At 55.7% G+C, this 17,972-nt stretch overlaps 2 protein-coding genes across 5 annotated transcripts in view; one reads left to right on the forward strand and one right to left on the reverse strand.

Annotated features, from left to right (window-relative positions):
- POLG (DNA polymerase gamma, catalytic subunit) lies at positions 1-10,409 on the forward strand. Of its 2 annotated transcripts, XM_035554902.2 has the most exons (23): positions 1-55; positions 837-1,448; positions 1,532-1,727; positions 2,188-2,355; positions 2,509-2,655; positions 2,805-2,884; positions 3,109-3,291; positions 3,373-3,515; positions 3,601-3,727; positions 3,810-4,034; positions 4,125-4,242; positions 4,392-4,451; positions 4,601-4,723; positions 4,929-5,089; positions 5,247-5,300; positions 5,372-5,489; positions 5,712-5,847; positions 5,925-6,171; positions 6,264-6,386; positions 6,637-6,808; positions 7,124-7,332; positions 8,281-8,441; positions 9,572-10,409. In XM_035554902.2, exons 2-23 carry the CDS (start codon positions 871-873, stop codon positions 9,631-9,633), a joined length of 3,591 nt encoding a protein of 1,196 aa, XP_035410795.1. In that variant the 5' UTR covers positions 1-55; positions 837-870; the 3' UTR covers positions 9,634-10,409. The 2 variants fall into 2 exon arrangements, with proteins under 2 accessions (XP_035410795.1, XP_035410794.1); XM_035554901.2 differs by having other exon boundaries at positions 3-55; positions 3,109-3,515; positions 9,572-9,721.
- The window catches only part of FANCI (FA complementation group I), a 25,364-nt gene continuing 16,520 nt past the window's right edge, over positions 9,129-17,972 (reverse strand). The window contains exons 25-38 of one of the 3 annotated variants that reach the window (XM_035554900.2): positions 17,645-17,721; positions 17,060-17,176; positions 16,187-16,238; positions 15,475-15,602; positions 15,280-15,348; positions 15,076-15,163; positions 14,606-14,787; positions 13,672-13,728; positions 13,538-13,597; positions 12,723-12,812; positions 11,514-11,609; positions 10,818-10,943; positions 10,020-10,087; positions 9,129-9,876 (exon numbers count right to left, since the gene is read on the reverse strand). In XM_035554900.2, the coding sequence (XP_035410793.1) occupies positions 10,022-10,087; positions 10,818-10,943; positions 11,514-11,609; positions 12,723-12,812; positions 13,538-13,597; positions 13,672-13,728; positions 14,606-14,787; positions 15,076-15,163; positions 15,280-15,348; positions 15,475-15,602; positions 16,187-16,238; positions 17,060-17,176; positions 17,645-17,721 (1,208 nt within the window). In that variant the 3' untranslated portion in view covers positions 9,129-9,876; positions 10,020-10,021. Of the gene's footprint in view, positions 10,088-10,817; positions 10,944-11,513; positions 11,610-12,722; positions 12,813-13,537; positions 13,598-13,671; positions 13,729-14,605; positions 14,791-15,075; positions 15,164-15,279; positions 15,349-15,474; positions 15,603-16,186; positions 16,239-17,059; positions 17,177-17,644; positions 17,722-17,972 lie in introns of all 3 variants that reach the window. The other 2 variants (XM_035554898.2, XM_035554899.2) reach the window with 2 other exon arrangements.

Here is a 17,972-nt window from a genome sequence, read left to right on the forward strand (position 1 = left end):
CTACCGGTTGGTTCCGCCCGCGGGAAGGGGGTCGGGCGGCGCGCGCTGGGCCCAGGTGGGCGCGTGCGGGGCGGGGCGGGGCGGCGGGAACGGGGTGCGCGTGTGCGGGGGGGGGGTTGCACGCCTGGGGGGGGGGTTGCACGTCTGTGGGGGGTTCTACGGCTGTGGGAGGGTTTGCACGTCTATGGGGGGGGTTGCACGCGTGCAAGGGATGTCTGCACGTCTGGGGGGGGGGGCTTGCACGCGTGCAAGGAGTTTGCACGCCTGCCGGGGGGGTTGCACGTCTACAGGGGGGTTTGCACGCGGGCAAGGGGTTTGGATGCCTGCGGGGGAGTTGCACGCGTGCAAGGGGGGGTCGCGTGTCTATAGGGAGTTGCACGCGTGCAAGGGGGGTTTGCACGTCCGTGGGGGGCTTGCACGTGTGCAAGGAGTTCGCACGCCTACTGGGGGGGGGGAGGGGGCGTTGCGCGTCTGCGGGGGTTTTGCCCACGTGCAGGGGGTTTGCACGCCGGCGAGGGGTTGCTCTCCTGCCCGGGGGGTTGCGCTTCTACAGGGGGGTTCGCACACCCGCCGGGGGGTTGCGCTCCTGCAGGGTGGCGCCCGGCTGCGGGAGGCGTGGGCGCGTGCTCCCAGGGCCGTGCGCGCCCCCGGGCGGGGGTTGCGTGCGGCCGTGGGGCGGTGCAGGAAGGAGCGGCGAGAGGCGCGCGTGCCCGCGGGGGGGGCGCGCGCCTGCAGCGGGCTGTGCGCTGCCTCGAGCAGCCCGGCCGTGCGCGCTGCGGCCGCCGTCGGGGCCGTCCCGGCGCAGAGCTCACCTCCTGCCGCTGCTCCTCCCGCAGGCCCTTGCAGCCGGAGGCTCCCGCAGCGGGCGCCATGCGGCGTGCGCTCCGGCGGGGCCGGGCGCTGCGCCACAGCGTGCCCCGGCGCTGCGCCTCCGGCTCCTTCGCCAGCCGCCCGCTGCCGGAGAGCGCGGCCGAGGACGCAGAGAAGGGCCAGCGCCGCGTCAACCCCCTCAACATCCAGATGCTGTCCCGCAGCCTGCACGAGCAGATCTTCCGCGGGGCCCGGGCGGGCTACTCGGAGGCGGCCGTGCGGCGCAGCGTGGAGCACCTGCGGCGCCACGACCTGTGGGGCAAGGAGACCTCGGCGCTGCCCGACGTGGAGCTGCGCCTGCCCCGCATGTACGGGGACAACATCGACGAGCATTTCCGCCTGCTGGCCCAGAAGCAGAGCCTGCCCTACCTGGAGGCTGCCGAGGAGCTGCTGCGCTGCCGGCTGCCCCCCGCGCCCCCCAGCTGGGCCTGGCAGCTCGGCTGGACCCGCTACGGCCCCGACGGCCGGCCGGAGCCCGTCGACTTCCCCCGGGATCGGGCGGTGGTGCTGGACGTGGAGGTGTGCCTGGCCGACGGGCAGTGCCCCACGCTGGCGGTCGCGGTCTCGCCTCACGCCTGGTGAGATGCCGGGGGAGGGGGGGGGGTTTGGGTCCCCTCTGGGTCTCGGTGCACGACCCCCGAGTCATTTTGATGGCCCGCAGGTACTCGTGGTGCAGCAGGAGGCTGCTGGAGCAGCGCTACTCCTGGTCCAGCCGCCTGACCCTGGCGGACCTCATCCCGCTGGAGAGCGCGGCGGGCGCCGGCTGTGCCGGGCGGCAGGACTGGCCGGAGCGCGTGGTGGTGGGGCACAACGTGGCCTTCGATCGGGCGTTCATCAAGGAGCAGTACCTCATCCAGGTGCCCTGTCCCGTGGTGGCTCATCCTGCCCGCTTTGCTCCTCTGGTTGCGTGTAACGAGGGCTGGGTGCGAGCCGGGCCGATGCTTCGTGCTGGCACCTGGCGTTTGCTTCCCAGATAATTTGTATCGGCTCTTCGGGGTGGTTTTGGCAGTGCTGTTGTGCACGAATACCCCCGGGTTGTGTTGGCCTCGTTTGGCAGCACCAGCCCCGTGCCTTGCCTTCGTCCCCCGCACGAGGGGCTGTAGTGCGAAGGATTTACCGGGAGGTGTTCGTGCGTCCTGTGAGGTTACCACAAGCTCTGAGGCGGCCACGGGCAGCTCCGTGCCCTCAGGAGAGGGGTGCTGGGTGGCAAAGCTTGGCCCCGGCACAAGCAGCCTGAGCGAGGCCTCGCAGCTCAGCAGTTTCGCAGCGCGTTTCTCCTCCAGCGTGCCCGGCACCACCTCTCCTCTCTCCTGGCAGGGCTCCCGGGTGCGTTTCCTGGACACCATGAGCATGCACATGGCCATCTCGGGGCTGACGGGCTTCCAGCGCAGCCTCTGGATGGCTGCGAAGCACGGCAAGAGGAAGGGGCTGCAGCAGGTCAAGCAGCACATCAAGAAGACGCGCAGCAAAGCCGAGGGGCCGGCGGTGAGTGCGGGGCTGCGCCGCTGCCCGCCTCCTGCGCCCGGGGGTGCCCAGGGATTTGGGGCGGCTCTGCTGGGCGAATCGCTCCCAGCGCCATCCAGACGGGCACGGGCTAAAATAAAATAAAATAACGTGGTTGTTCTCTGCGTCCACCAGGTCACGGCGTGGGACTGGGTGCACGTCAGCAGCATCAACAACCTGGCGGACGTGCACGCGCTCTACGTGGGCGGGGAGCCGCTGGAGAAGGAGGCGCGGGAGCTGTTTGTGAAGGGGACCATGGCCGACATCAGGGATCACTTCCAGGTGCGGGCGGTGATGCTGGGCGTGGGAACGGGGCGGGAGGAGCTGTGGGGTGCTTCCCGTCTCGGTGCAAGGGCTTTGGGCCTGTGGGTGAGCCGTGCAGGGGGCTGTGGGTCCCTCCTGCTCCCGGTGACGCCGTGCCGTGCCCCCAGGACCTGATGTCGTACTGCGCCCGTGATGTCCGGGCCACCCACGAGGTGTTCCAGGAGCAGCTGCCGCTCTTCATGGAGAGGTGAGAGGTCCCAGTTGGAGGCGGGGGCACCGTGGTTCTGCTGGGGACGGGATGTGGGTGATCCGTCCCTGGGGAGGCCGGGAGGGTGCTGAGCCCCGTTCCAGGAGGCTCTCGGCCCCGTCTGTGGGTGAGAAGGAGCAGGCAGCCGTTGGTGCTGTGATCTGCTGCTTGGGGGGCAGCTCCCCTCCGGGAGGAACCTAACTGGGGGCTGCCTTGGGCTGCAGGTGCCCCCACCCCGTGACGTTCGCAGGGATGCTGGAGATGGGGGTGTCCTACCTGCCGGTCAACGGCAACTGGCAGAGGTACCTGGACGACGCCCAGGGCACCTACGAGGAGCTGCAGAAGGAGATGAAGAAGTCCCTGATGAACCTGGCCAACGACGCCTGCCAGCTGCTGCACGGGGACAGGTACCACGGCCAGCCGAGGGGAGGGCGCGGCGCCGTGCCCCCACCCATGGGTGCTGGAGCACGGCCACGGCGTGCCGGCAGGTACAAGGAGGACCCCTGGCTCTGGGACCTGGAGTGGGACACGCAGGAGTTTAAGCAGAAGAAACCCCCGAGGAAGAAGAAGGATCAGAAGGTGAACGGCGGCGAAGCCTCCGGGGCAGGATTGGCGCAGGAGTGGCAGGGAGGTGAGCGCAGGGGGGCTGGGGGGGGGACCCGGGGTTCGAGGGATGCTCAGCCCCAGGCCCCCCCCCCCCCCCCGTGCCCCACCAGACCGCGGACCCCCCAGCGAGGACGAGGAGCTGAAAGCAGCCCCCGAGGGCAGCGCCCTCCTGCAGCGCCTGAAGGACACGGTCACGCTGCAGCCCAAGAAGCTGCAGCATCTCCCCGGCCACCCGGGGTGAGCTGGGGACCGCGGGGGTGGCCGGGGGGCTCGCTCCGCGCTCCCTGTCCCATCGTCACCCCCCCGTGTCACCCCCCAGGTGGTACCGCAAGCTGTGCCCGCGCCTGGAGGAGGAGGGCTGGGTGCCGGGGCCCAGCCTCATCAGCCTGCAGATGAGGGTGACCCCCAAGCTGATGCGCCTGGCCTGGGACGGGTTCCCCCTGCACTACTCGGAGAAGCACGGCTGGGGCTACCTGGTGCCGGGGCGGCAGGACAACCTGCCGGCAGCCCCCCCAGAGGCGGGGGGTCCCGTGTGCCCCCACAGGTGAGGGGGATGCTGGGGGTGCTCCGTGGGGGCTCGCCTGCGGTGCGTGGCCGTGTCCTCATCGTGGCTACGTGTTCCCCGCCCTACCAGGGCGATCGAGGAGCTGTGCCGGCAGCACCGGCTGGAGAAGGGCCGGGAGCAGCCCCCGGAGGAGGCGAGCGTGGAGGACGAGCTGCTGGTGATGGACGGCAGCAGCATGTGGCAGAAGGTGACGGGCTGGGGGGACCCCGCTGGGAGGAGGCCTCCTGGTGCGGGGGCTGGGCTTTCTCCAACACACCCGTAAAAACCAGCGGTGAGAAAAACCCTTTAATAACGTGCCTAACCCGGTCCTTTTGGGGCGGCCCCTCTCTGCTGCAGGTGGAGGAGCTGAGCCAGCTGGAGGGGGACGTGGGCAGGGCGGACCAGAGCTTGGTGCAGGTAAACGGGCTTTGCTGCGGGGGTGGGACCGTGCATCCATTCCCGTTTCCTCGATTTCCCCCCCCTGCCCCGTGCTGGGGGCTCCCAGCGAGTGCCCGCGTGGAGCAGGAGGGCCCCGTGCCCCCCACACCTCGTGTCATCGGCTGCAGGAGGAGGGGGATGAGCGGTGCGAGCTGGTGGAGGCGGACAGCCGGCCCTCGTACCACCACGGCAATGGGCCCTACAACGACGTCGACGTCCCCGGGTGCTGGTTCTTCAAGCTGCCCCACAAGGCAAGGCGGGGGCTTGGTGCTGAGCCCTCCCTGCCGCGTGGGGCTGCATCGCCCTGCCCCACAGCCCAGCTCCCCCTGCCCCATATCCCTGCTCCTGCTCTCCTGTGTTGTCCCTGATCCCGTCCCATGGGGCAGGAGGGCTCACAGGGCTGTGCTGACGCCGAGTGGTGGCGCGCTGAGCCCCGAAATCTCTTTGCTGCTAAAGGACGGGAACGCTAACAACGTCGGGAGCCCCTTTGCCAAGGATTTCCTGCCCCGCATGGAGGATGGCACCCTGCGGGCTGCCGTGGGACGCACCCACGGGACGAGAGCCCTGGAGATCAACAAAATGATCTCCTTCTGGAGGAACGCTCACAAGCGGATCAGGTGAGCAGCCCCGGCCTGATTGCCACCTTCCCACACATCTCAGAGTGCATATACGTGTGTATGAGTCCCTGCAGGTGCTCAGAGCTTGTATCGGTGCTGGGGGGTCCCTGCAGCTGTGGGTGCTCAGCACCCTGTTTGCCCTTATGTGTCTCTGCAGCTCGCAGATGGTGGTGTGGCTGAAGAAAGGGGAGCTGCCTCGCGCCGTGACAAGGTGTGGAGGGGAACGGATGGTGCTGGGGAGAGCTGCATCGGGCTGGTGCTCACCCTTTGCCCCTGTCCCAGGCACCCGGACTACAACGAGGAGGACGACTACGGAGCCATCCTGCCGCAGGTGGTGACCGCGGGCACCATCACCCGGCGGGCCGTGGAGCCCACGTGGCTGACAGCCAGCAACGCCCGGGTACGGCCGCGCTCGGGGGATTTTGGGGCACGGCAAGGGGGGTGTCTGTGTGTTTTGGGGTGGTGGGTGGGTTCTGTATGGGAAGACGGAGCTGGGGAAGGTGGGAGTCGTGCTGGGATGCGGGAGGAGGAGGAAGAAGAGGAGGAGGAAGGCTGTCCTCATGCTGCAGAGGAGGAGGGGGCGTTGCACGGGGTATGCTGAGCTGGGCACCACGTCCCACAGGCCGACCGCGTGGGCAGCGAGCTGAAAGCCATGGTGCAGGTGCCACCCGGCTACTCCCTGGTGGGCGCGGACGTGGACTCCCAGGAGCTCTGGATAGCCGCGATCCTGGGCGAGGCGCACTTCGCCGGCATGCACGGTGAGCGGGGCCCCCTGGTGGGGCGTCAGCACCCCAAAACGCTCGGCATTCAGCCCCTTCCTTCCTCCTCGCCGCAGGGTGCACGGCCTTCGGCTGGATGACCCTGCAGGGGAAGAAGAGCAACGGGACGGACCTGCACAGCAAGACGGCCGCCACGGTGGGCATCAGCCGGGAGCACGCCAAAGTCTTCAACTACGGGCGCATCTACGGGGCCGGGCAGCCCTTCGCCGAGCGCCTGCTGATGCAGTTCAACCACCGGCTGACGCAGGAGCAGGCGCGTGAGAAAGCCCAGCAGATGTACGCGGTCACCAAGGGCATCCGCAGGTGGGTGCTGCCCGGGGGCTGCAGGGTGCGTGGGGACGGTGTCCCCATGGGACCTGGATGTGGGTTACCCCCACCTGGATGTTGCTGCCCAGGTTTCATCTGAGCGAGGAGGGCGAGTGGCTGGTGAAGGAGCTGGACCTGGCTGTGGACAGGGCGGAAGATGGCTCGGTGTCAGCCCGGGATGTCCACCGGCTCCAGAGGGAAGCTGCGAGAAAGTGAGATGCTGTGACCCCAGATGGTGTTCGTGGGACAGGGGCGTGAGGCGGGGAAGGCCAGGGCTGGTGGGCAAAAAAGGGGCCGGATGGTCCCAGCTGTCTCAGGTCCACCCCTGTCCATGGGACGGGGGTGCTCCCAGTCTCTTCCAGTGTGTAAGCAGCAGCAGACGGCTGCGGGGGCTTCCCCGGCTGCCCCCAAACCAGAAGAGGGTGTCTGAGACTCCAGCAAACCCGCCTTCTGCCCCGACAGGTCCCGAAGGAAGAAGAAGTGGGACGTGGTGGGCCACCGGTTGTGGGCTGGAGGCACCGAATCCGAAATGTTCAACAAGCTGGAGAGCATCGCCTTGTCCTCCTCGCCGCAGACCCCAGTGCTGGGCTGCCACATCAGCAGGGCGCTGGAGCCCGCCGTGGCCAAGGGGGAGGTAAGGCCGGGGCTCGGTGCTGCTGTGGCGAACCCCAGCTCTGCCCTCCTGAGGCGCGGGAAACCCTGTGAACCCCTTGGAGCTGCAGAAGAAACCCGTAGGTGTTGGGTCCTGCTCCCCTTTTCTCTACCTGTGTGCCAGGGGAAACACAGGAACCCTGACTGAACAGCCTTCGCCCCTCTGAGAGGAACGGGCCCAGGCCCCGGGCGTTTCTCAGAGCATTTCTCTGGGCATTTCTCCTCATGTTTCTCAGAGCATTTCTCCTAGTGTTTCTCCAAGTGTTTCTCTGAGCATTTCTGTGTTTCCTCTCCCCAGTTTCTGACCAGCAGAGTGAACTGGGTGGTGCAGAGCTCGGCCGTCGACTACCTGCACCTCATGCTGGTCTCCATGAAGTGGCTCTTCGAGGAGTTCGACATCAACGGGCGCTTCTGCATCAGCATCCACGACGAGGTGCGCTACCTGGTCCAGGAGCAGGACCGCTACCGGGCGGCCCTGGCCCTGCAGATCACCAACCTGCTGACACGGTGAGATGGGGGGCTGAGAGAGAGAGATGGGGCTGGGAGAGAGATGTGGGGCTGGGACACCTCTGGGGCCAATCCTGAGCGCGTCTCCTCCTGTTACGCGGGGCTGTGTCTCCTGTCAGCTCTACACAATCCCCTTCCCCGTGCTTTATGGCATGTGGTTTATAGAGGAGTTGGCCAAAAGCAGAGCTATTTTCTGCCGGGCTGAGGTAAGGATACAGCAAACAGCTTTTCTGTGCCAGGCAGCATTCGCAGCGGGGGAAGCCGCCCTGATGTTTGTGCCTTTATCCCAGCTATTGCGAGCACAGGGCTTCCTGCTGGGAAAATCCAACATCTGCTCTGCGTGGGAGGATTAGCCAGAAGTGAAGGGCTGGGTTTGTCCTTTCTTCCTAGGAGGCTGAACCTAGCGGTGCTCCGTTCCTCCCACAGCTCCTCTGGCACTCCTTGACCCTCCCGCTACCCGGCACTTACAAAGCACTTTGTCTTCCAGCCGCTGACTGACATGGGTGCAAAGCAATCTGTGCCGGGGGCTGCCCGGTGTTTTGTGAGGCCGCCTTTGTTCCAGCCGAACCTGCGGCTGATCAAAGCCCCCCGCGTGCAGTAAGAGAGCTGGCTGAGCGTGAGAGAAGTTAGCGGGCTCGCTCTAACTTTTAAGTGGTGGCTGGTTTCTGCCTTTCAAAAAAGGCCACGGAGTTCTTTCCCCAGCGGAGAACAAGCGGTGCTCGTGGTGAAAGAAAGCTTCTCCATTAAGCAACCCCCCTGGCTTTTTTTCTTTTCCCCCAAGGGGTGCTGCCTACAAGGAATTTTCTGCTACCTGGGACCCGATGGGCCGTAATTTGGCACCCCTGTTCTGTCCCCTGCTGGGCTGTGCCATGCTGCCTGCTGCAGCCCAGCTGTGACAGAGCCGTGTGCGGTGTGGCACGGCCCCACTTGCTCTCCTTGTGGTTCCAGGTGCATGTTTGCCTACAAGCTGGGCCTCCAGGACCTGCCGCAGTCGGTGGCCTTCTTCAGTGCCGTGGACATTGACCGGTGCTTAAGGAAGGAGGTGACCATGAACTGCGTGACTCCATCAAACCCCACAGGGATGGAGAAGAAATACGGCATCCCTGAAGGTGAGCAGCAGCCCTTTGAGCTCCATCCCCTATAAAAGCTGGAGGCCCTACAGGAGCCGCACTGCTGCTGGAGGTAGAGCCCTTCCCCAGGGGCTCATCCCTTCAGACCCAGTGCCTCAGGTCCCCACCACCCTGGTGCCAGCCCCTCTCTACCTTGCTCCCCTTTCTCAGTGCCCGAGCGCTTTGTGCTGCTGCTTCCACCTATTTCTGATAAAGAGCTCAGGGGCTGGCTCTGTTAGCCCGTGCATAAGTTTGCTTTGTGCCCCTCAGAAGGGAGATGCGCTTTCCTCTAGTCTGTTAAATACAGCCCAAGACTGACTTGTTCCCTCGCTGAAATGAGATAGCTCTATGGTTGTGTCTGTTTTATCCTCCAGGCCCAAATATTTCTGGCCTTCAGTGTTTTCTCTCCTTCCCCCCCCTCTCCCTCAGCTCAGCAGAGCTGGGTTCAGAGCCCAGCCCGTCCTGCACGCTTCAGCCTTGGCAGGGCTGTGTTCTTCCCCAGCAGTCCCGAGGCTTACAGTTGTCCCTGTCTGCACCTGACATAACCCTCTAACTGCTGCAAACAAACATTTAATCGTTGGCTGGGAGCTGCTTTAAATAGCACCTCCTCACTATGCAGCAACGTTTTGCCAGATAAGAGGAACCTGCCCTCAGATTTGTTCTGTCAGTTATTGAACACATCAGACATTTCAGCCTTAAGCAACCTTTATTAGGAGTTTTACAGGTGAAGTGTGCATTCAGAAGAAGAATCTGGGTTCCGTGGGCAAAAAGGGTACTTGTGTTCTCATCAAGAACAAAGCAAATAAGTGCATTGAGGTCAGCAGAAACGTGACATAGCCCATGCTGCTGGCTCTCCAGAGGAAGCTGGCACCTCTCTGCTTCTTGGGCGCTACACACAGCAGCGAGCTTCAGCTCCAAGGGAGAACAGCCCCTCTTTGCTGCTTCCTACTGGTGCCGTTTTCTGCACTCACAGCACCATACAAACCAGAAGTTTGAATAAATTTAGGGCTTTCTGTGCTACATGCTCTGAGCTAAAAGCAAATAATTACTGTTACTCTCTTATTCGTATGTTGTACAGTCTGTAATTGTACTGCAGAATGCAAGGAACTCATTGTCCCATTGTCTTCCAGGAGAAGCACTGGATATATATCAGCTTCTTGAAATAACCAAAGGTTCGCTGGAGAAGAAGTGATGACGCTCGAGTGCCAGAACAACAGTTGTCCAGAGAGCGTGCCAGAACCTGGCTGTCCTTTCAGGAGCACATCTTTTGTCAGGGACTGATCTTGGTTGAGCTGCTTGCTTTTTGCTGGAAGAAGGAATGTTCCTGGAGAAAAGAACTGTGGTAGCAGCATGTTTGAATGGCAGAGGCATTTCTGAGGGCAGCAGCCAGCTTTAATACCTGCGACGCTTGACAAGAGTCACTGTTTGCACATCCCTGGGCATGAAGAAAGAAGTCTTAAGTATTTGACAAGAGAAACAACAAACTACTATCTCTGTACACACGGTTCTTCAAGACCAAGGTGAATGCCACAGAACAGGCACTGTAGGAGAAGGAGGGGGCAGCAGTGGCAACCACACCTTTATGTTTTTCGCCGTCTCTTCTTTTTGGGTTCCTGGTTCTCATCTGGCTGCTCTGCTGTGGTGGACTGGAGAGAGGAGGAGAGAGTAGCGGTACCAAGTATGAATGTTTTTGTGTGAGTACTCTAATGAACGTTTACTTTAAGAAAGCAGACTGACAGAACAGGATTTAGCACTTTTCCCTCCCTAGAAAAATGGCCTGAAATAGGGGACTCTTCTCACCCACTGAAATTTCCCCCCTGGATCTCTTTAATTCATGCTGGAATTCAGACCCCAGGTTCTGAACGGCACAAGACAAGGCCTGCTTGTTCAGTGCTGGATCCTGGCTTGTTGATGCTGATTACACTCTGGGAAATATGGGCAAAAGCACCAATAAAAACCTGGACAATCAGCAAAGGAAAGTGGCGTATCTTTTGTCCAGCACAAGTTGTGCTACCTTCCCCAGCACTGTCTGCTGGAGGAGGCCAGCCAGTCGGACCTCAGGCAATGCTGACAGACTTCTCTGCTTGCTGAGACAGGCAGAGGCAAACAAGAAGGTTTATAAACAGTCCTGCTTAAGACCAGGCATGCAGCCAACTGGTACATGGACACAAAGGTCACTCAAGGCAGAGGGCTGGACTGTAGGGAACACTTCAGGCCTATTTGCTCACTCCCATTAGCTCAGTATTAAAGCGAAGACAAAACAAGACAAGCAAGACAAAACGGGCCTAGTTTTACGTATACCTAAACAGCTCACACGTACACGTGGCAGCAGGACAGCAGAAACCCAACAGTAACAGCAGCTAAATGAGTTCTCACCTGGTCGTTGTCCGGTTCATTTTCAGCATCCTCTGTGTTATGCTCCTGCAACACGCTGTCTAGCATGGATGCGTTGATGCGGAAGTCCCGGGAGGTACTTAGCTTCATATATTGCATCAAGTTCACCTGCAGCAACCGGGGGGGCAGGACATACGGCGTAAGCTTAATTTTCTACCCTGCCTAGTCCTACACACAGAACTAGAATGAAGTCTATCGTGATAATGATGCAGGACTGAAGCAAGAAGTAGGTGAAAAAGCACCTGCCCCTATGGAATCCAGTGGCCCACTTATGTTTTTAAAAGAGCCCGGTGCTTGCCAATTATTCTGACTCTCACGTAGTACCTCATCTTGGTACATTTCTCTCCTGTTCAAGGAACAGGCTGGGGGGGTGGGATGGGGTGAGCCAGCATTATGTTTCTGCTCTCCCAGAAACCATAAGACAACAGGTCACAGGCACTACTGCTGTTGATCCCTGCTGATATCAGGGCGACAGCACTTTGGTTTAGTTGAGCCAGGAGCCTGGGCAAAGACTGAAAGAAGGGTAAGGTTCTTACACTTTCCTAATCTGAGCAGCAATGGAGTGATTTTTTGTTATTTTATTTTTTTATAAAGTGAAAACAGCAGTAGCCTTCTACCATGCCATGGTACCACTGTTCCACTGAGGTTGTATCACAGAAGACCTCTGCTTTACATTACCTTTGATTTCTTGGAGAGATGGATAAGGAACTTCTCATATTGCTCTATTGCAAAAATCAGGTTGGGGATTGGCTTGGTATCCCGAAGCACCTTAGCCTGAAACGCAGAAAGGTGGGAGACTGGTCAGATTTGAAGCGAACAGCATGAAGACTGCCTTGTATAGTCATCACTAACAAGCATCTCAGCTATGGCACTAAAGCAGCACCTGTATTTCTACCAGGAGTTTAGATTCCCCTAAAAGCCGATGATGCTGTAGCATGACACGAAGGCCACAACCACTCCAGTTCAGAGAATTGTCTTCAGTAGCCTTGTTCCACAGCAGTCCTGCCTCACCAAGCCGCGCCAGCCTAGTTTGTTACTGGGCTTAAACTGCCTCCCAGAATGGTTCTGCAGTGAGGCTCTTTCAAGTATATATATTTTTTTCCTCAGTCCACAGCCCTGATATGCCTGACAGCCAGAGCAGAACTCGCTCTGCAAAGACATTCTAAGCCTATGCTTTCCAGGCAATGAGCACACTGCTGTTTCATCACATTTCTGCCCTGTATATTTTACACCACTAATGTTTGTTCCCCATGCTGACAGGGGAGTGGCAAGAGGATATGCAGCATTTCTTAATATTTCCACACACTCAGGAAGTGGCTAGAAAGATCAGGCTTGTGGTTTTTAAACACTTAGCATCACAGGAATGTCTGGGACAACAGACAAGACAGAGGAGACACCAACAAGGAGCGTAAACAGAGGACACAAAAGGCCAGGAACCTGCCAGCCCGTTGATTACCTGCTCCCAACAAAATCAGCCAGACATTATCAGCTGCCTTACTTTAATGGAACCCAGTATTTTATCTTTAAATCTACTGATGAAATTAATAAACACTTAAATAGCATGGAGTATTGGCTCCAATAAATTATTCCATTTATGTAATTTCATAGCTTACCCCAAACATAGAATAGTCAGACAACACAAACTATCCGGACTTGACCTTTTTCCATCCCTGGGAGCTTTTAGCCTGCATTTAGTATTTTTGTTTGTTTCACTATTCGTAAACTTTTCTCTGAAGTTCAGGTTGAAGAAATTAGATTTTTACTTAACGGCCCAGTGACAATGTGTCATTGGTGATCTCTAAGAAGCCACCAGGTAAAGCAAGCCGTGAGGTATGATCCCAAGTTCAAATTTAGCCCGTATTCTAATAGAGAGCACGACAATCTCACCATGACTGTGGAGACTGCAGCAGCTTCATCTTCCTTCTTCTTCTTCTTCTTCTTCTCTTCTACAAAGCTTAAGCTCTCACTATGAATGTTCTAAAGAACGAAGCCAAAAGATGTGGCATTAGAGGGTAAACAGGGAAGGAAAGGCCAGCCAAGTAAGGCCACAGAAGGCTTTGCTCCAGCCAGCTAACACAGCATTTACCAGCTACATGACAGAAAGGCAGTATGTAAGGATGGAATCTCGCAAAAAAAGGAAGGGAAGAAAATAACTTCATGGTTTATACATTCAGAAGCACGTATGTGTGAGACATCCCCAGGAACAAGAGCTTTGCATGCCACTATATTTTCCCCAACATGCCAGGTCTGGTTTACAAGTCCTTTGGTCCTCGCTCAAGCACCCACTTCGTGTCTAAACAGACAAATCTCATCCCAGGTTGCTGTCTTTGGCACCCACAGGGCTTTGTATTGTGACGACTGCAGTGTCCTTGACCTTTACTTGCCACTGTGATTAACAGCAGTATCAACTGCATCCAAAAAAGCCACATGAACAGAAGGGGAAATAAAAAATTAGAAAGCTAAAAACCAGTTCCCTAAACATTTTCTTCCTTCCCTGCTCAAATAGAAATCAACACGCCTGGTCCCAATGGTACTGAAATGTCTTACACTATTATTTGACATATTAAAACTTAAAATATAAGACACTCAAGTCATGTCAACAAGATTAATAATCCCAAAAGGTGCCCATGCACTGCATCTGATTCACCACTCAGCATCAGACAGATGAAGTATGATTTTGCCACAGTTATTTTAGATCCTACCTGTACATAAGTAATGAATGAGTAACACTGTGGGGTCAAATGGGAACCCGAGAGCTTCACCTGCAAAGAAGCAGAGGCTGGTGTTACTCCCAGCTCAAGGCAATGAGCCATTTCCTCCATTTGCTCACACTCACCAGCTTTTCTAGCCTTCCTGGAATCGTATTCGAGGTGCTGCGGCAAGCTTGAATATACTGCAAAGAAAACATGAATGAGTCTCTTCTAGATGCACTGTTCCCATCCAACAACCTGTACTTTCAGGCACGGGCTCAAAGCAGCTCATTCAATTGCCACTGACCAATTAAGAAAGGAAGTTCTGACAAAAGGATGAGGAGCTCAGAGGGCTGCCGGCTGTCCTCAAATCAGAAGACAACAGGGTACCATTTCCAGAGCATCCAAGTCTTGTTTTTGTTTAAAGTAAAACTCTTTCCTATGCCAATGTTCAGAAAGAAATGAGGAACACCATACATTGCCTGAACATAAGTTGGGTTCTTCTGAAACCATGACTGCTGAAGCACGTACAGTATTGTAGAGGTTACAGGAGTAGCACTACTGCTCGCAGTGAGGAGGGCAGCATTTGCAAGAACTATCCTCCCCAGCGGCTTGCTACGGCCCAGATGACCTCTGCATTCCAGAGCTGTGAGAGCTCCAGGGAATTCATCATCTTGTCTCAGATGAGTTCCCCAGTCTGAGCTCATGTCCCAGTTGCCCCAGGTCCAATGCTTTGAGCCTTACATGGGAATGAGTGGCAAGGGCAGGATTGCTGAGCACCGTGAGAATATTGTTAGCGCCTACAAGAGACACTGGAAAGAACCAGTCTAAGCCAAGTGCAGTCAAAGTCAGCTGGAGAAAAGCTTTCCTTTACCTCCCCTGGTATACCTATCACTGCTGTGGAAAGGTCACGAAACTGAATGCATAAAAGCCAACAGAATAAGGACTCATTTTATACAAGAGATGAACAGCCCAGTCCTGAGCGTAGCTGCTGCCAGGGGTCACTGCGAGCTTGCTGAGGCAGATGGGGAAAAAGTTTTTAGATCCCAGCCAACCCACTATCAGCAGAGCTGCACTCACATGTTTGATGAGGGAGGTGAGGATTGTGTAGGTCTTGCTGAGGCTTCTCAGCAGCGTGTCCACACAGCTCCCTGCAGGAAGTGCTGTCTGCACCAGCTCGTGAAAAACCGTCAGCAGAGTTCCCAGCTGCAGAATTATGCCTTTCTCCAGAGCCTGGGTTTGGTTTGATGCCTGAGAAGAGTCTTCTAGTAGAAAGAAAGGAATACTATATAAATGTGCGTCTAACAAGCCAAATTAGGCAGGTGGGAGACACAAAAGACCACTTTTTGTCAGGTGCACGTAACACCAGTGTGGCACAGGGAAAATAACTGGGACGGGGGTTGTGACAACTCTCACTGTTGATGTGAAACCAACTCAAGGGAGAGTTTATCCGCCCCGAGATGATGCTACCTGGGAATCCTGAAATACCTTTTTGTCTTCGTCTGTCTTTGACAAAGGTGTAACAGTAAGAAGCGGGCCACTGCTATTACCTGATGTGTCTGATCCCAGACTGGTGAGTTTCTTGATAAGCCAATCCACCTCTTCAAGGACCTTATCTGCCTGACCCAGAACCAGCAGCTAAGACAGAAACAGCAATAACAAAACAGGTTCTTGGAGGAGTTTGACACAACAGAAATCTACAAGCCACTTGTAGCAGAGTGGCTGGTTGCTCCATCCACACAGCTTTGACTCACACAGACAGTAGGGGCTGCAGTCTTGGCATTCACTATGGCAAAATGGGACCGACTCTCGACTTCTATGTCCTGGTGGGGGGAGAGAAAAATTCTGGTGAGCAAAACTTCAGCTCCTATTGTGTGGTTTGCTCTATCTGTTCTGCCCTGACAGAACTAAGTGAAGAGAGGTAAGCTGCTGTGAACTCTGCATCATACCTGATCTATGTCTCCCAGGCAAGCATGGATATCTTGTGCAAGTTCACGCAGCAGACTGACAGGACTCTTGTACAGAACATGGAGACTGAAAAGGAGAGTCAGCAAACCCTTACAGCAAGAGATGTCCTCTGTGGGGGAAGGAAAGTAAAGCAGGATGTTAGCAGATGTAGAACTCCTTTCACTATTCAGGAACATCAGACATCCATTGAGGGAAAGCTTCAGATTCAGTATGGATTTAAGTCTACACTCCCAGAAACAATACACAGTAAATGAAAATCCTACCAACATGCTCTAGTTGCAACAGCAGAGTTTACAACAATGGGCACTGTACATAATGTTACAAGGGGGAATACCAGAGCCCTCGTCTCACAGGAAAACAGTGCTCAGAAGCACCGAGTAAGCACAATGCAAACTCTGGCAAGAGTGATGTTTTTCCAGAAAACAAATCCAAATTTGAGCAACAGGTACACTAAGTAACAAGAAAAAAAAAGTCAAGTGGCTTCTTTTTTCAGCTGCTCTAATATTTATAGAGATGAAGTTTCTTTCCTAATACCCATGCTAATAAACACAAAGTCATGGCAATCTGCCACAGAATAGGACCTGAATCTATCTGCAAGAAAGAGATGAAAACAGAAAAAAGAGCAGAGCATTCAAGAGTCTAGTATCAGACCTGAGACATCACATCTAAGCACACCCCTCAAAGCTTACCTACCTAGAGCATTTTCTTTGCAAATTTTGACTGTCCATGTCAGGAACTGAAGGAACTGTATAAGAGGAGAAAAAATATTAAGGGTTTGAAACAGAACTCAAAACACAAAATTAAACAAAAAAACAAGCAAGCAAGCAAGCAAAAACACAAAAAGAGGTCATTCAAGACAATGAATCACAGCAAAGGGAGACCAGCAGAGTCCCCTTCTGGCAGAAGGGCACTCAGCCATGCTCTGTTAAATTCCACAAGGGACACTTAACCTACTAACAAGTCAAAAGCTGAGATGCAGGACACAGGAATGGCTACACCTTCCTTCCGACAGAGTAACAGCTCCATTTAATTTAAGGTAAATAATGACTCCAGACTTCTAGCACACTTTTAGTGCAGTGCCTAATAGGTAAAATTAGGGCACCTCTAAGCTGTGCTTTAGAAAACGCATCCTTGCATGGAACAAATTAGGCACCCAGCCAATCCTTTCTGAGAAGCTGTATTTGGACTAGTCACAAATCTGCTGGCCTTTTTTGACTTTACTCCCACGTGGAAGCCAAACCACACCTAGGCTCTATTAGGAGTTGCTTCTCATGGAAACAAGCAGTTCGGGCTCCAGATGCCCAAAGGCAGCATCAGAATGTGCAAGGGGGAGGGTGGGAAAACAACTTGTTCTTAACTGTGCTTGCAGGCATTTGACAAGATAATGCTTGACAGCTTACTAAAACTGTTGTGTTGACATGGTCTGGTCTGCAGGAGAAGGCTAGAACATGAACACACACACACACACATCAAAGCCCAGATCAAAGCCCTCAGATCTGGTAACGTTCTTCCCACACCTACGATTGCTACACACATCCTCACCACCCCAAGAAGGTTATGAAGTACCTGCTGAGACGTTGGGTCCAGGAGTTTGGACAAAGTGGAGAGAACGGTGACAAGTAACTGCGTTTCCTTGGAGTTGAAGTCATCTTCAGCACCGCTGAACTGGTTCACCAGAGACCTCTGATCATGGGAAGGAAGGACAGAGACACTGAGCATGCATGCTTGTTGCGGGGACGTTTTAAGAAGTAAATAATCAGAAGCTGCATCATATAAAAGAATTGGCAATGTTCAAGAATGACAAAGAATATAAAGAGAGGAATCTTCTCAGGAGCACACAGATTTTTTTTGAGTGCTTACTCAGAGGTCCACGTTTGATTCAGTGCGACTTCTACAACTTACTCAGGTATGTTTTATGCTGCATTGCAGGACCTTAGAGCTCTCTGAATACACGTGCACTTCAATCCTGCTCTGCACACTGCCCTGAAGAAGCCTTCCTTAAGGATCAGAAACTTTTCTGAACAGCCAATGACTCAGAGTGTCAGAGTTGCTAGTGTATACTTGATTCTATGGTCAAGCAAGAGAACTAACAGCATTTTCTGCCAGAATTACAAGTGCTTTGGAACACTTGCAGCACACAGTGGTACTTACCTGAAACTGTCGGATCTGGAAGGCAGCTTTCTCCGTGACATTAATATCCGCTTCTTCTGCGTCACCATCAGTAATATCTGGCAGACAGAGAGGTGCAGAAAAGAGCTAAATGCCAAGAGCAGAATACAGGATTTATTTCCAAAAGTAGGAAAGACTGCAACTGCTCGCAGCTAGGGAAGGAATACAGATGGTAAAACTGTGGTGAGCACAAAAACATGCTAAAGGCAAACCTCAAATAGAACACTATATCAGACCCCAACTATCCTCTGCTGACAGAGTGATAGCAGGTAAACATATCTCTGGAATTGGCATGAAAATCCATGGCTAC

This window comes from Cygnus atratus, chromosome 11 (assembly GCF_013377495.2).
Source record: "Cygnus atratus isolate AKBS03 ecotype Queensland, Australia chromosome 11, CAtr_DNAZoo_HiC_assembly, whole genome shotgun sequence".
Classification (NCBI taxonomy): Eukaryota; Metazoa; Chordata; class Aves; order Anseriformes; family Anatidae; genus Cygnus; species Cygnus atratus.

Coding starts and splice junctions, on each gene's coding strand:
- POLG (XM_035554901.2), top strand. CDS start 871: ATGCGGCGTGCGCTCCGGCGGGGCCGGGCGCTGCGCCACAGCGTGCCC. Junction 2,885..3,108: donor CTGCCGCTCTTCATGGAGAG/GTGAGAGGTCCC, acceptor CTTGGGCTGCAG/GTGCCCCCACCCCGTGACGT. Junction 5,848..5,924: donor GCACTTCGCCGGCATGCACG/GTGAGCGGGGCC, acceptor TCCTCGCCGCAG/GGTGCACGGCCTTCGGCTGG.